This window comes from Malaclemys terrapin, chromosome 17 (genome assembly GCF_027887155.1).
Source record: "Malaclemys terrapin pileata isolate rMalTer1 chromosome 17, rMalTer1.hap1, whole genome shotgun sequence".
In the NCBI taxonomy this organism is placed as follows: Eukaryota; Metazoa; Chordata; order Testudines; family Emydidae; genus Malaclemys; species Malaclemys terrapin.
In genome coordinates, this window is record NC_071521.1 from 10,843,631 (window position 1) to 10,859,941 (window position 16,311).

At 48.7% G+C, this 16,311-nt stretch overlaps 1 protein-coding gene across 1 annotated transcript; it reads right to left on the reverse strand.

Annotated features, from left to right (window-relative positions):
• Positions 1 to 4,492: 4,492 nt before the first annotated feature.
• On the reverse strand, positions 4,493 to 15,018 carry PRRT1B (proline rich transmembrane protein 1B). Its single transcript, XM_054007971.1, has 4 exons — positions 14,821 to 15,018; positions 8,542 to 8,972; positions 7,723 to 7,863; positions 4,493 to 6,727 (listed from the first exon to the last, which is right to left on the reverse strand). Exons 1-4 carry the CDS (start codon positions 14,858 to 14,860, stop codon positions 6,581 to 6,583), a joined length of 759 nt encoding a protein of 252 aa, XP_053863946.1. The 5' UTR covers positions 14,861 to 15,018; the 3' UTR covers positions 4,493 to 6,580.
• Positions 15,019 to 16,311: the final 1,293 nt, after the last annotated feature.

Below are 16,311 nucleotides of genomic sequence, written 5' to 3' on the forward strand. Positions count from 1 at the left end.
TATGAAAGTGGCATTGTGACACTACACACAAGCCTATACATAATTGCTCCCGAGGCATGGATTGCTGATAATGTGGTGCTCCTGGTCTATTTCAGTCCTGGATAAGTTTCAAAATTCCACTGGAAATAATCTGCATCTGCCAGATTGGAGTGTAGGATGCTCAGACACTGACCGAGTCGCATACCAAAAGCAACGCTAAAGACAGATGGTCTTGCAGGGCGTGACACATGGTATGCCACATCAGAGCTGGCTGGAAAAAACCACTCCCTCTGGCAGTCAAGAGTTGCCGCTTTGGGGGAGGAGAGAGAGACCCTGCACACACAAACTGTGTCTGTGTTTGCACCATAGTCAGTATAGTGTGTGTGTTCATTTTACCCTCCCTGTAAGGCAAAGGAAGGCCTAATGTTTTGAAGTACAGGCCTGGGAGTGAGCTCTCCTGGGTTCTATTTCCAGTTGTGTCGCTATTTCATTCTGACCTTCTGCAAGTCATTTCACGTGGCTGTGTCTCATTGCCCCCATCTAAAATGTCTTCTCTAGAGGGAAGGTGTTAGGCTTAATTCATGAATCATTTGGAGATCCTCTGATGGAAAGTGCTAAAGGAGTGCCAAGCATTATCTGTCCTAATCCGAGTCACAGCACGTGCCTCGTTTTTCTGTTTAGAAGTTGTGTTTTTCAGACAACATGTAATAATTTTTGCTTCTCAGAGTTCGCTTAGCCCATGTATGTATTTCATGCCCAAATGGCTGTGTAACATGAGCTCAGCACTTAAGCCGTTGTCATGTTCCACTGCAGAAGTGGCCACGTTTCAGTGATGGGCAAAGGGGATCTCTGTCTTATCCCTTAACTGCATCACAGAAATATTGATACTCACACCTTCTTGTCAACTGTTGGGAATGGGCCACATCCACCCTAATTGAATTCGCCACGTTAGCACTGATCTTCCACTTGGTAAGGCAACTCCCATCTTTTCATGTGCTCTATATTTATACCTGCCTACTTTTTTTCACTCCATGCATCTGATGAAGCAGGTTCTAGCCCACGAAAGCTTATGCCCAAATAAATGTGTTAGTCTCTAAGGTGCCACAAGGACTCCTCATTGTTTTTGCTGATACAGACTCACACGGCTACCCCTGTTGAGAGCTCATTGACCTTTTAAGGGCTCAATCCTGCAAGGGGCCAAGTATTCTAATCCCTCACTGCCACTTCATGGGAGCTGAGGGTAACACATGGCAGCATTGAGAGGTGATGCGAAATCTTGTGATGAACCATGCTGTAGAAGTGCATAGCAGTAGTGCTTGCCTAGGGGCTGAAACGTGCTCTTATTTCTCTTTCAGGTGTTTCCCTCTTCGCTTTCAGTTGTTAGCAGTTAGGTTCACTCTGACATAAAGCTGCTGCCTGGACCAGGATCCCATTCTGCTAGGTGCTGTACAAACAGAGCAAAGCCAGTCCCCCCACCTCCCAAAGCGCTTAACATGTAAGTATAAGAGACAACAGGTAGATATAGACAGATGCGGCGTACAAGGAAACAATGAGATGATATTGGTTGGCCTACCAATTAGTGGTGTCAGCACAGCGGCAAACTCCATGGGTGGTGATGGCTGAGCGATTACTCAGTGCAGGCATGTCATTGTTGCCAGTTTCTCTGAGTCCTCCTACACCTTAATGCCCAAAGTGGAATTGAAAGGGGATACAGGCGATATTAACAAACGACAAGGGCAGGACCTGCAAGGAATTGACTGGTCTCAATTTCTAGGTCTAGGGCCACATAACGACTGTGTCACCTTTGGAACTTTTTTTAAGTCTCTGCTAAGGATCTCAAGGTGCTCTCCAGACAATTAAGCCTTACAGCACCTCTTCCACAGATGGGGAAACAACCTCTGAGAGTTGTAGTGAATTGCCCAGTGTCACAGCAAGCACGGGACAGCTGGAAAGAGAACCCAGGAGTCCTGCCTGCCAACGCAGGTGTGGGGCAGGATGATTATGGCAGTGTGGGAGCTTTAAGGGATGTATTGAGACATTAGAAGTGTGTGTGTGTGTGTGTGTGTTTTTTTATTGTAATAATCTAGAGGCTCCCAGAGTTTGGGCGAGACACTTGTAATAAATGTAGTTTAAAATAAGTGCTGCAAAAAGTGGATGGGGGCAGCCACGGCCACATCTGTCAGATAATGGAGTCGTTTGTGTTTCCCACCTGCGTTAAACTCAAGGAAATAACCTCCTTCCAAGCACATCTCTGAAAACTGCTGCTTTAAACTCGCTGGGAGAGGAGAGGAACACACACACCTAAGGGGACTGCTGTTTCCATGGTGATTAATAGCCTTTGTCTCCCACCTTCCTACACACAGGTGGTTTAAATAAGGAGCCTAGCCAGAGAGGATAGGTGCTTTATTCCTGCTGGCAAAGAGAAGCCACTGGGGATGGTTCAGGGGGTAGCTCTGCTGCATACAGGCTGGGCCCCGGTGGTTTGCAGATTCTGAGTAATGAGAGGAAGTTCCTGTTCTGTTTCTATGTAAAGCCTGGACCGCAGGACTATGGGGTGGTGACTTGGGTGGCTGCCTAATATGCAGCTGTGCAAGGCCTGGGATGCAAAGACTCCTAGCAATGGCCTGGAGAGTTTTGCCTCCTGGACGGTTCAGGTCAGCGGAGTTAGAATTACCTTGATTTACAGGGAAATGTTTGTTGCGAGTGATGCGGACAGTCCTGCTTTACCTGCATTAAGCTCTTTGGAGAAATTGCCGAAAAGATGCTTGCGACCTGCTGCCACTGAACACTGTCTTCCCCTTTTTTCCTGTAAGTACTTTGTAACAGGCTAGCTCTGAAAAACAAAACTGCCCTCTGCTGGCCAGAAAACTGCATGTCAATTGCAAACCACTTGGTTTTGCAAGTGGACCCACCCTGGCCAGCTTGGCTAGGTCACTGCTACAGTAACCAGCAATGTCATTTATTTGTCTAGTTTCAAGGCTTCTCTGTATTATAAGGAAGGTCTCTTGCTATGATCACTGACTTCCAGGATAGTGACCCCATTGCACTCTCACTGAAATTCAAGTGTGCTTCTTACTGGCATGCTCCCTGCTCCAACAAGCTAGCTGGGAGGGTATTCAGTGGGGGGCACACCTGTCTTGTGTGGAGGCCTGTACCCTAACTTCGCCAAGGTGGTAAAAGTCCAGCTCGGGCCGTTACATAAAACTGCTTGCAATTTTACAAACATGTTAGACTGGATTAGTCCGAACACCGAGTCTACTGAGACCACCCAAGGACTGCGTTAAGACATGACTGGTAAACCAAGGACAATGGAATTGGAAATGAATGAACCAACACATTGATGTTGGGAATTCGGCTTAGCTGGTGAACAAAATAATGAGGGGATGGGCAATGCTGCCCGTCACTCCCTTTTTGGGAGCCTTAAAGAGATTCAGAGGGGCATGTCAAAACAGCAGGTGTAGATTGAAAGGAATAAGTGCCCCCCTGGGATTCACCATGACACTGTTGGGCCTTCACTGTCCTGATCCCAAGATGTCCTGCTCAGATGAGGCCAGAGAGGGGGGTCCCAGATAACATTCCCACTCCACTGGCTTCAGCTAAATCCTGAACAGCACCTGGCATGAGACGTGGGTTCCTGCTGTCACCCCTCCCTCATGTCCTTTTCCTTCCCCACTTTATTTCTTCTCTTTCCTGCCTCTCTTTGCTTCTATCTAGCAAGTGTCTGGCTTAGCTGGCCAAGACAGCTCTGCCCCTTGCAAAACTGCCAGGAGCCCACGATCAGAAACAGCAGCTAAAAGAAATGCCTCGAACAACCTGAACAAATTGGCCCAGTTTTGAGCGAGGCTAAGAAGACCAGCAGCCTGCTCACAAGTGGAAGTCCGCATCAGAGACAGAAGCTGCATGTTCTCTCTCTGCTGTTTTTTTCTGTCCCCTTGTATGCGTTTGTCGAGTTTTGTATCACAGCAAGGAGTTGACTGGACTTTATCAACCAGCGCTCCAGCCCATCTCAACTATTTTTCTTTTCCCCCAAAAAAGACAGTTACCGTCTTTAATACCCTCTAATAGACCATCAGACAGGGGTGTCCCTATGAAAACTCTTCGCCAGCTAAAAGGAAAGGGTTTAAGACAGGGGTTCTCAAACTGGGAGTCGGGATCCCACAGGAGGTCATGAGATCATTACATGGGGGGTTGCGAGCTGTCAACCTCCACCCCAAACTCCGCTTGCTTCCAGCATTTATAATGGTGTTAAATATATTAAACAGTGTGTTTAATTTATTAGGGGGGGAGTCACACTCAGAGGCTTGAGATGTGAAAGGGGTCGCCAGTAAAAAAGTTTGAGACCTACTGGTTTAAGGCATACTTACAGCCTTACTTAATACTTCACATTTCAAATGCTTTAAATGTTTTTTTTTCTTCTTGTTCTGTCTCTTTAATGAAAGGTTACAAATATTTTTAGTTGTGGTTGTTGCCATGGGGTTAAGCAGGCCAAGGTCTCTGTACTCAAACCCCCAAACCATATTTAACTGTTTAATGTTGTACAGCGTCAGGGTCATGTTAACACCGTTGACTCTCTGGACCCACTTATTCCATCAGAATTCACACCCCTGTCACGCAGTACAAGTGCAAATGTAGCAGCAGAAATCCTGAGACTACAGCGTTTGGGATGGGGCTCTGTGGATGGGGCCCGTCATGCTGCGGGAGGAAGGTTCTGTCGAAGTTTGCAGAAGGGCTAAGGCCTATAAAGTCCAATGAGTGGCCGATGCTGTTTCTTTTCATCATGCTCAGTCGTGGTCACCAAACCAGACAGCCCAACGTGCATCCCTCTGGTTCATTCCAGTCTCTTGACATCTGTGATGACACAGTGGCAAATCACTGGGAGGCACGTGTGGGGACAGACCTCACTGCCAGTCCATCTGCCTCTGCATGCGCACGCCATGTGCAGACGCTTCAGTAAACAGCCAGGCGACCCTAGGGGAGGGAGCAAACTCGGCCCCTGCATTAGGGAGCTGAGCATGTGGTCATTTAGAATAACAAACAGGCTTTTCCCCTTAAGGCTGGCAGGGCAGCAGGCGGCATGGGTGAGTCGGAGTTTAGGCCCTGGCTTACTGCCAGCTGTTTATCCCGAGCCTGCACTCGGGCCTACCCACACCCTAGGAGCCATCCGTCCTCCTACAAGTCACATGCAAGGAGTTTATTTAAACAATGTTTCATGTGAACATGGCGAGGGGATTGACAGCTCTGGGGACCGGCAGCATATCCCCAGCTCTGGGAGGGCCCCCATCCATGTGTTCCCGCCTCAGCCTAAAGGGCCCCCTTCTCGGGCTGAAGAGTATAGGCTGGATCAGACCCGAGGTCCATCTTGTCAAGATCTTGTCTCTGACAGTGGCCAGAACCAGTCGCTTCAGGAGAAGACACAGGAAATGCCATAGTGAACGATTATGGAAGACCTGCCCATAAGAGAGTGGTTGATTTTAAAATGGGTCGGTGGGGGTCTGTTATGTGGGTATAGTTACATATGGAAACGTGCAGTTTTAACAAACCTGGTTTTTATATTGAAATCTAGAAGAAGCAATGGGGGATATATGGGTTTCTAAAAAAAAAAAAAAATGTGTTTTCATATTGAGCTTTCTTGGGCCACAATCCCCAGAACGGGTTAAATTGCTCCTATGAAATCCTGAAATAACACAGCCTTTGCATTCCTTGCTGGCCGTTTCGAACATAGATTCAGGATGTTAAACACTTGCGATATTCAGGCCATCAGGAAGGTGTGTTTCCTCTTATTCAAGTCCCATGAATTGGAGTGATACCTCCAGATTTTGTGTGCCTAAAACACAATCACAAAATGTGTTGCCATCGGGGAACATCTGACAGCTCCTGCAGGTGTCTGGGTTGTTTTTTTCCACTGATTGACGTGATTCTGCCTTTTCTAGATAGATCATTGTTCAGCACAAGCCACAAAGGAATTCCAGCTAAACTGGGATATCCTAGCAGAGGGGAGAGGGTTCTTGTGCTGGCAGCTTCCTTGCCTTCAGCCAGCCAACGTTGCAAGTTTTCTTCCCACCAAGATGCTGTTCTGGGAATGGAGGCCACTAGCTGTGAACGAGGCGGCGGATGTTGGTAAATCATGGGAGATGCCCTGGGACACGCAGTGTTTTGTGGAGCTGACGTTCAGCTCTTGGATTGCCCCAAGTTATTGAAGCAACGCAGCGGTCAGCCTTGTGGAGCTTGCTCACTTGTCTCGCAGTCCCCTGGGGCTGGATGAGGCAGGTGGGTTGCTTCCGTGCTGACTTTGGGGCAGCATCTAAGTGGTTGCAGTGGTGCTGCTGGTTGGCTGGGCCTGGCACAATACCCCGCAATCGCTGCACTCGAGGAAGAGAATGAAATATATTCCCAGGGGCTGGACAAGCATACACCTGTGCTGCACAGTATCTGATGGCAGAAAACATGGCAGCTCAGACACCCTCTGATTTCCATGCCATGTTGCAGTATCACGGCACTTCTCTTAGCCCACGACTAGGTGCTTGCCCTGCTGCCCCAGGTGCTGCTGACGGTGGTGGTGAGCTGTTAACGTGATGCAGCCTGTTGTCTGTGGGGTGCTCTATCATAGATAAAGGACCACCACTACATAGATGACCCAGCTGATGCACACGAACACTCCAAAGAGCAGGCTGAAGAGAACCAGGGATCGGGCTTTTTTGGATGCTAACTTGGCTTGGATCAGGTCTCCTCTGTTCAGGGCTGCTCGTGTCTAGGGTTGGGGGAGAGAATGTGAACAATGAGAAGAGATATGCAAGTTCCTTGCACTTCAAAGACAGTTCTGAGGCCTCCCAAACAGAGGGCCCTGTGTCCCTGTAAAGAGCTTTAAGCATATCTGATAAAAACCAAAGGCACTAACTGTGACTAATGAAGAGGAAAAGGGATGAAATTTCAGACCATCTAAGGCTCTGACTATGGATCCATGCAGAAAACCAGCAAGCACGGTCAGCACCCTTCGCAAAAGCCCTTTTGTTGATCAGAAAGAGCATTGGTCATCTATCCAGAAAGTGCAGCAATATGCACCAGGCTGTCTTTCAACCACCAGCTTATTCACCCTGTCAGACACACAGGAGTACATTGTCTGGCCATAGTGACCCATGTACAGATGTGTATGAACTAAGCAGCCATAGGATGACCAGGGCATTATCTTATTTCCAGAGCTCTGGGCTAAGTCCAGAGCTTTACTTCATAGACTGCAATCAGCATTGGGAATTCTCTGCCCCATGAGGTACTTGCAGAATCCACATTACTAGGATTCAAGGAGGAAATAGACAATTAGTTGGGACTCCCAGTATAAATGGGAATTGGAAGTTTAACGATGGAGCTGGGTGGTCACATGCACTATGCTGAACTGATCACCAGATCTGGAGAGGAAGGGAATTCTTCCTGCCTTCCCTTATTCCAAGTACGTGGTGACAGGGGCCTCATTGACCCGTCCTTTAGGGCGTTAAGCAGAGCTTTCTTAGGATCATGTGAGTGTATCCTTACAGCTGAGAATGTCCCTTGTATAAAGTGGGGACATGGGGAAAGTATCCCACTGAAATGAACATGCAACTGGAGTGCTTCTATCAGTGCTGCCAGTTGTTCAGTGTAACCAACCACGTCCCTAACTAGGTGAATAAACTATATTAAGCACAGGGACCCCTCATCCCTCCTCCAACCAAGTTCAGAGAGCCCAGGCCACAGGAAGGAAAGGGCATGTCCTACCTCATGGGAGTAGACAAGGGCGATCACCCCTGTCAATAAGCAGCAGAAAATCGTCACCAGCACCGACTCCACCATATAATCTTTGGGCGGGCGCCTCCTGTCTGCCGCTCCTGGAAGCCTGTTGGCAGGAAGCCCGTTGTACTGCAACACAGAGCAAAGGGTTCTGGTAATTTTTGGACACCTGCAACATGGAGAGAGGGATCCCAGGACAAAGGGTCTCACTGCCTTGGGTATCTCTCTGCCGTGGAATTGCTGGAGTTGCTGATAGGAGAGGACCCACGTAGGTCAACCCATCCCCTCTGAGGGATTGCTCCTTATGCTAATTTATTTCTCTGTCTACCAGTGCATTGTCCACTCTGGAGTTCCAGGTCTCACGCCTTGGGGCTTCCACCATTTTCTTTGGGAGGCAATTCTGCACCGTCCCTTTCTAGGACTCTCTGCGCAATGTACAGACCTGCCTGTTTACAGACCCTTGCCATCTGCTGGCTTCCCCTTCTGAGCCCTGCTGGAGGCTGAGCTGGGACTAGCCTACAAGTTGCTGAGTCCATGCAGTCGCTTTGCACTGCCTGTGCTCAAGGCTGGCCCAGCTGTCTGCCTTGGGCAGTATATGGGCAGTATATGGCGTCTCTGCCTTCTCCTCCCCCCCACGCATGGGTGAAAGATTGGCCCCAGGCAGGAGGCTCATGCATGAGATGCGACAGCCTAAGTAACTAATCTGTAGTGTCGCTGGTAACCGGTGAGAGAGAATGGGGGGGGACTGCAGGATAGGGATGAACATTACACTCAACAGTAATGAGATGTGCTACCGTGGTTACATACAATAGTGTATGGGAAGGAGCCAGGAGGAAAATTCTGCTGCGAAGGTCCTGGCTGGTACATGATGGGCACTTGTCCTGAGATGGCCTGGAAAGGTGGGTACATCAAGTGAGCAGTCTTTGGGTCTGGAGGAGAATAGGGTGGGGGATCCCCAACAAAGCTTGTGTTGGTGACTCCCGAAGTGCACTTGGGTTCTTGCCCATCACGTGCAGGGAGGTTGGGCTCAACCACGGTGCTTGTGAGTCCAGGAGACGATGTACTTCCAGTGCAGCCCTGCTGCTCCAGGCCTGTAATCCCTCCTCCGCTGTGGTCTGGAGTGGCACCCCAGGCTGGCCCCATCGCTCCTTCCAGGCTGGCATTGCCTCCCTCCGGGGGCTCGCAGCTCCTCAGTCCCTCGGTCGAGGTGCGGGAGAGGTCACCTTCCATCTCTGGCCCTTTGAAGAAATTGCAGCAAAGGTTAAAGTGGGTGACAGGCACTTGCTGATATTGTTGCTTTGAGGAAGTGAAGATTCCTCATTCCAAAGTGCTCAGACAAACTGGAAATGCCTCTGCAAACTAATGTGACTCACACGAAGAACGGCTCTACATGGAGCTGGGCAGCCAAGACAGCTCATCCTCACTTCCATGCTGTGGGCTTCCTGGATCCTTTCCACAGACAGGCTCAGCCAAATAAGAGCCACCCTTGAACTGACCCAGACTGTTAGTTTGCAGCGGGACAAAGGGCAGCCAGCTTTTTCCCCCATTAGCTTTGTTTTTCTCCTGTGCCACAAGCAGCTATGCTGAGATATTGTGGGGGCGCTGGGAGACCAGAAGCAGCAAGCCCCAGAAATCTCATGACCTGTTGTTCTCTGGAGGTTTCCAGCTCAATCTATTGGCCCAGGAGAGGGGCTTATTCAAATCTCAGAACCTCTAGAGACCTGGCTGGGCACAATGACTTCTGCTTTTACCCAGTACTCATGAATCAGCCCAAAGCATTAGAATTCCAGTCAACATGGTGTTTGTGTACCTGTCTCACAGGCCAAGTGAATAGCTAAGACAGAGGTGGCTGTTACAACGCTGTAAATCTCTATGTACTTTAATCCAGATCTGATTGACAAGAACAGAAGAATTTCAATGTAATTACACCTCATTCGCTCCTTGAACTGAGCATCGGCCTGTTGTTTCCAAGGGCTCTGCTGATATAGAGTTTATTTCATATCAGATCTGTTGTTTAATCACTGCTTGGTGGCCTTACTGCCTTTTTTCCTCTGCCCTGTTTTTTTGTTGAAGGCTTGCTAACGGCTGCCTGGCTCTGCATACTAGGGGATATTTGCTTTTTAATAGGAAATAAACCCAGGCTCTTCTTGGAGAAGGGAGAAGAAGGGAGTTCACGAAACAAAAAAAATCTGTGTCTTTTTGGAAACTGTTATCATAGCATGTTGATATGTGACATTAAAAGTGCTGTTGAAAACATGATGGGGTTATTTACATGTGTCTCAGCACAGAAACTTGCATGACTTCATGTATCTGATCTACATACATGGGGACAACATGTTATGGTTGTTTGTAATACTACTGGGGGAGAGGGAGAGAATCCAATTAATATATTGTACCAAAAAATTTCAATGTGTCCATACCATCCTGGACAACTCCATCAGCTGCCATTGTGCACCAAATCTCCATTCATGGTGATTTTTCAAGCCAGCAGAAGCAGAGTGGTGCTCTGTAGCTATGCAACTGCCATGGCCACTTTCTCAGTGTAGTGCACCTTTTTGATTTGGAAGGACTCTGCCTACGTACAAAGACAGCTGTCCTTTGACTCTGAGGGGCTGCAGCTTGTTGCACAGGAGACTCACACACTGTGCTCTCTCCTGCAGTGTTTGCCTTTGTACCTGTTGTTTTTCTTTAAATGGACATAAATTATTGTACTTCGCATCCACATTAATTGCTAACGCTTACCATATCTAAGCGCTTTTATAAATGGAATGCCCTGCACAGTTAAATAATTCCCATAATGCCCCTATGCTGTGGGTAGATAAGTATTCTTTATCTTCATTTTATAGGTGGGGAAGCTGTTACAGCAAGGCGAGGTAGCTTATGCAAGGCCACGTGGTGAGTCAGTCACATATCCAGTAAGATCACTACAATTTGGGGCTTGCTGATTAGAATCTGTAAATCTCCTTTCCCCCATTCTAGCAATAATAATGCTCCTCCCCATAAGCAAATGCCTGAAAAAGGAAGACCTGACAGAGCAAAAACCTTCTCACCGGCTGCTCTGGAATGCAATGGTCCAAGGTACAATGCGTTGGACTATTGAAATGTCGCTGTGGGCCCAGCTGCAGCTGGTGGTTTCTGAGAGCATAGCTGGGCATGTGACACTTTAAAATGAGCCTGTTGTTGTTGAAGGGAATCTGGGACTCCTGGATTCTATTCCCTGCTCTGCGACTGACTTTGCTGCGACTCTGTGGGTTTCTAGTCTTCATGGCCTTTGGTATCTCAAGACAAGAATTAAGTTTGAGTTTTGCTGTGGGCGGGCTGAGTCTCAGGTGAGCGGGTTTGTATGCCACTGATCTTCCAGGGGTGTGGGAAGGGATCTAGAGAAGGAAGAAAACTTGCTGGCCAGTATGTCACTGCTGCTGCTAAGGGAAGGTCTATACTAAGGCCATGTCTGGCATTGTGTTCTCAAAGAGAGAAGACATGAACTCATCCCGTGTGACACTGGGCAAGTTGCATCCTCTCCGTGCCTTGGTTTCTCCATTCTTAAAATGGGGGGAATGATCTCTTACTTGGCTGGGAGTCCAGGGAGGTGACGGGTTGGTGACACACTTTGAGATCTCTGGAAGAAGGGTGCTATATGTGTACAAAATACCATCACTGTCTGAATAATCCCCTGCAGGAAATTCTCCATCAGCTGGAAGCCCCTAGAGTCCCATCTTGGATGCCTGGGATTCCAGACAACATAATGAGAATTAAACCAAACCAAGGCAGGCACATACCCTAAGGCTGCTGCCTGCCTCCCTCCCTCCCTCCCTAGAGGCTGCCAGCATAATACAGCAGCCTCTTGACAGGTTGTAATGCAGGGCGTCAATTCCAAACCCGGCTTCCACTCTTAGCAGGACGTGCAGCCGCTGGAGCATGTCTAAATGGGCTCTCTCACCTGAAGCTGGGACCTGCCAAGGGGAGCGAGAGGCCCAGCACCTGTCCAAATTGGGCCACCTCCCCACTGTGAAATCCTAACTGGGCCTTGGCTCAGGTTCCAGGCTTTAAAGTTGGTTGCTGGTTTGTGCTGAGAGTGAGCGTCTGCTCTGGCTGCACTTCAGCAGGAGGGACCTGGACAGAACCATCCACCTTCATTGCTTTGAGTCAAGACAGAAATGACCCTTCCTGCCCCAGGGTCCTGCGAGTGCAGTGAAATGTCTTGAAAATGGCCCTGACCCTGTAAGAAATTCTACACTGAATATTAAAGCCCTAGAGGGCCTAAAACCGCCCTTCATAGCACGCAGAATTTTTTTAGGCCTTGCCCAATTTCTGTGGCCTGGTCAAGCAGGATAAACCCTTGTCCCAGCTGACTGGACCTCCCCACGCACGCTCGGCTCTCCGTCGGGGTATTTCATGCTCGGTATCTCCCATAACATAAACCACAGCCTTCCTGCGGCTCAGCCACTGTAAACACCACGTGCTGGGCCGATAAGGGGAAATAAATAAAAGAGCTGAGGTAGGCTAACATCTGGCCTGACGGGGGAGGTTTGTCAGAGCCCCGTGGAGTAGCTGTTACTAGGCCAAAGTGTAGGCGCTCACCAGATTTGGTGTCGGTACCAGAGGCCAACAAACATCCATGGCTCCTCCTGAAGGGGGAATATCCCAAGGCTGGGTGAGTTCTGCAGAGTGACAGGTCAGTTGCCTGAGCACGGCAGAGTAGGGAGCACCCCTGGATGGCTGCTAGGCCCGCCCAGATGTAGCTTCTATCTTAAATTCCTTTGCTAAGAGAGAACCTACTCCAGGGCGTTTGACTCTCCCCTCTGAAGGAGAAGAGCAACTGCAAAGAAATCCAAGTAACATCCAGCCCTTCATTAGTGGTTTATATTGCTAGGTTTGTGTGTGAATATTCCCCCTCGTCCAGACCTCTGCGACCTAAGGTAGCAATGACTCTCCTTCCTACATGGAGATACCGAAACAAGGAGGCTACATGACTTGCCCAAGGTCAGTGCTTGAGTCAGTGTCAAAGTTAGGACTAGCCCTCAGGAGTCAGACTATTAATTGAAAACAAACAATGCCAAAATGAGACACGGATACATACACGCCTGCCTGCCAGCCACCCACTCCCGCTCTTCTCTGGAACTAGAACTGTGGGGAAAATGGATTTTTTGGTTCACAGGCAGTTTTGAAAAATCAGAGAAAAAAATCATTTTGGGTCAACCCAAAAGTGAAATTTTTCAGTTCAGCAAATCGAAAAGTAAATAAATAAATTTAGCTCAGTTGGAGTCGAGCTAAATGTTTTGTTTCAATTTTGAGCTCCCCCTCCCCTTTTTAAATTAAAGAAATAATGGTAATTTTAAAAAGAAGGTGTTTCCAATCAAAAAGTCAAAATGTTTTGTTTCAAAATTGACAAAAAATGTTTTGACTTTTGCAGATGTTTTTTTATCAGCTAAAATAATTTGCCAACATCAACATGAATTTGTGAAATGTGTCAATTGACTTGAATCTCTCCCCGCCTCCCAGAGGGAAAAAAGTTATATTTTGCTCAATCTGTGTGTGTCCTCTGGTCTTTGAGTGAGCTCCTGGGACCCTCCCTCAATGAGACCCAGCAGTAGAGCGCCCCCAACACCCAGCTGTGCCAGGGAAGGAATCGGTCGCTTATGCTGACTTCTCCATTCAGGCCCTCTGTGGGAAGCGTGATGCTCTGGCAGCAAGCCCATGTGCATCCCTCATGGCAAGAGGGCTGGTCCAAGCCGCAGAACAGCTGTATATAGGGCAATCCTCGGATGGTACGGCAGGGAGACACGGCATCCGTGTCCTATGCACACCTTACAGCAGTCTGGCTACTGTGGAGGCTGCACCTGTGTACGTGGCTGCACTGTGATCCTGGCATTGGGATGTCCCTGGGCCTGCCCCTCGGCAGCTGGCCTTAATATTGATGTTCAGCGCCACACAGGGATGGAGTCAATGAAATCCAGTGAAATTCAGGGGTTCCCCAGGAGAGCAGCTGGAACCCAGCTGTCTCAACTGAGTTTTGCTCTGAGGTTGTGACATTTGTTCAAACCCGGAACTCAAAGCAAAACTCGGGGGGGGGGGGGGGGGGGGGAAGACTCCATATGCTCCAAACCAGCTAGACCTCTGCCTGATTCCCACCCGGCTTACCAGCTACCTCATGGATACACCTGCTCACGTTTCCCCGTGCCCACGACCCACCAGGTGGCTGAAGAGCCATCTACAAACAGCCTGTGCTTGAAACTGCAGTGCCTTGAGGCTCCATATAGGCAAGGGGGAGAAAGAACCTGTTTGAGTTGCTCTCCTATCTAGCATCAATTCTTGGGGCAGACTTTCCTCTTGGAAACTGGCATTGGGTTTTGGCTGCAATTCCTGAAGGAGTGAATTGCCTGCATGCTGTTTGTGACCACCTTTGTCCAAGGACTGGTGTATGTAGTGTAAATACCCAGATTCCATGCCACTGGTTTCTTCTGTTAGGAAACTGACTGGCAATGCCCTGATATCTGCTGCAGCTTGACAGTGTGAGAATTCACTCCCCCTCTTTGGTGACTGGGAGCTCCCAGCCACATGGAAACTCTCCCAAACACGCAGACTTCCTCCTTCCCCCCAAAACACTGTGAATCAGTGAATCAGTGAATCAGAAAAGAGCTCTGGCAGCTGGTAGCAGGCTCTAATGTGCTAATCTCCAGAGGGGGTTTCTCTTTACATTAATTAATAATGCTCAGAGATAACATGCTCTGAGCCCCGTCTGGGAACGTGGAATTCCTGAGTTTCAATCCTGGCTCTGATGCTGACTTGCTGTCTGACCTTGAGTTAGTCACCAAACTCCTCCCGTGCCTCAGTTTCCCCATCTGTGGCAGGGAGATAGGGTATTTTCTTGGCTCATGGAGGGGATTAAATTTGTATAACTCTTGGTAGACCCTAGTTTGCTACAGACTGCACAGACTACAGGGGTCTCCCACCTCGAGACACAACCAAATACAGTTGAACGGGACCTTACAGAGCTGAGCACTCGCCTTAGAGCCAACCCAGTGTACGAAGAGCAATGTCCAGGCATCATTTACTCCGCCCAAAAGAAAGGAAAGTTCACGTTACCTGAATCAGTGGTCGTGCCTCTCTTCTTAGTCGGTTTCATTCCAGACCATGCTGGTGAGCGACCCAAAGCAGAACAAAGATTCCCGTTCAGTGGGATCAGCTGTTCTTAGGAAACTCTACTGAGCTATCTACGCTCTTGATCTAGAGAGAGAGTCCTCTTCCTGCATTTCTCTGGGGAGTGACTGTCCCGAGAACTAAGCCGTGTGCCTCCTTCCCTGCTCGGATTCAGTTTCCTGGGGCTGAGCTGAGCTTTATTAATAATTGACGAGCTTGTTTGCAGATGACTGTGTACACAAGGGCAGCGGCAGCTCCCGTGCCATGGTGTTCCCAGCCAGGCCAGGCTGTACCAGTATCTCCCTGCTCCTGAGGGCGGGGTGGAGAGGGGGGGATGAAGGCCAGATGCAGTGAGACGGGCCTTCCCTATCTACCCTGGCAGAGTGAGCATAAGCCTGTCAGAGCCTGCTCCAGATAAGGGGATACAATAGAGGGGGAGGGACACCCCCCAAACAGGCCACGAAGCCCTTTGAACTGTAAATACCTGTTGGAGCCAAATCATACTAAATAACTGTGACTGGGAGCCAGGGCTGGGGTTTCCTTGGCTTTTAGACCTGGAATGGGCTGGTGTCGCTGCCTTGAGGAAGGGAAGGGGGGCTTCTGCCTGAGGGCACTTCAAAGGAGGGACTATCTTTTAAAAAACCCAATCTCCCCCATTTGGACAAAAGAATCACCTTAAATCAGCCCCTTGCATTAGTGTGAAATGTGTCTGGGAAAGGGGGCTTTTTACACAATGCAGGTTGGTATGTTCCCTATTCAGTCAAGAAGCAGGCCACTCTCTTCGTCTTTACTAAGAAGTGAACTGGTGGTGAGAACATTGAGCAGTGTTGCTGTGAGCTGTTAAACTGCCACTATGTTCCACCCCAGAGATGGCTGTGTTTCCATGGTGTGTGAAGTGAGCCCTTTTATATACAGTTTATAAAATGCTCTTAGAACTGTCTGGGTGAAAGCCATTGGAGCAGTAGAGCCTGTTGTCGTTAATTTTGTGTTTCCCATTAGCCGTTTAATGAAAAACAATAAATTGGAGAAATAGATGATAATTAAAAAAAAAATCAGCCATAAGAGAATATTAACAAATGAATAGATTCAGCAAGACAAGAGCCAAAGAAAAAAGACAGACCGAATATCTTGTGTTGTAGCCTCTCCCTGCTCTCGGGGGAGGGGACTATTGTCTGTCATGGGCTCGATCCTGCAAATCAGTAACTTTACTGACATAGTCAATCCCAGTGACTCCAATGGGACTACTCACCAAAGTAAAGTTACTCACGTGTATGTTTGCAGGACTGTAATCTCTTTGGGACAGGACCCTGTCCTTTACCTTTGTAAAGTGCTCGCCTGGCGTGAAGCCCTGTATAACATCACGATACAGATCCCCACAACTAGTAAATATTTGGGGAGTGCACTGGGGAGAATCTGTTAGTTTCCAAGTGGCAGCTG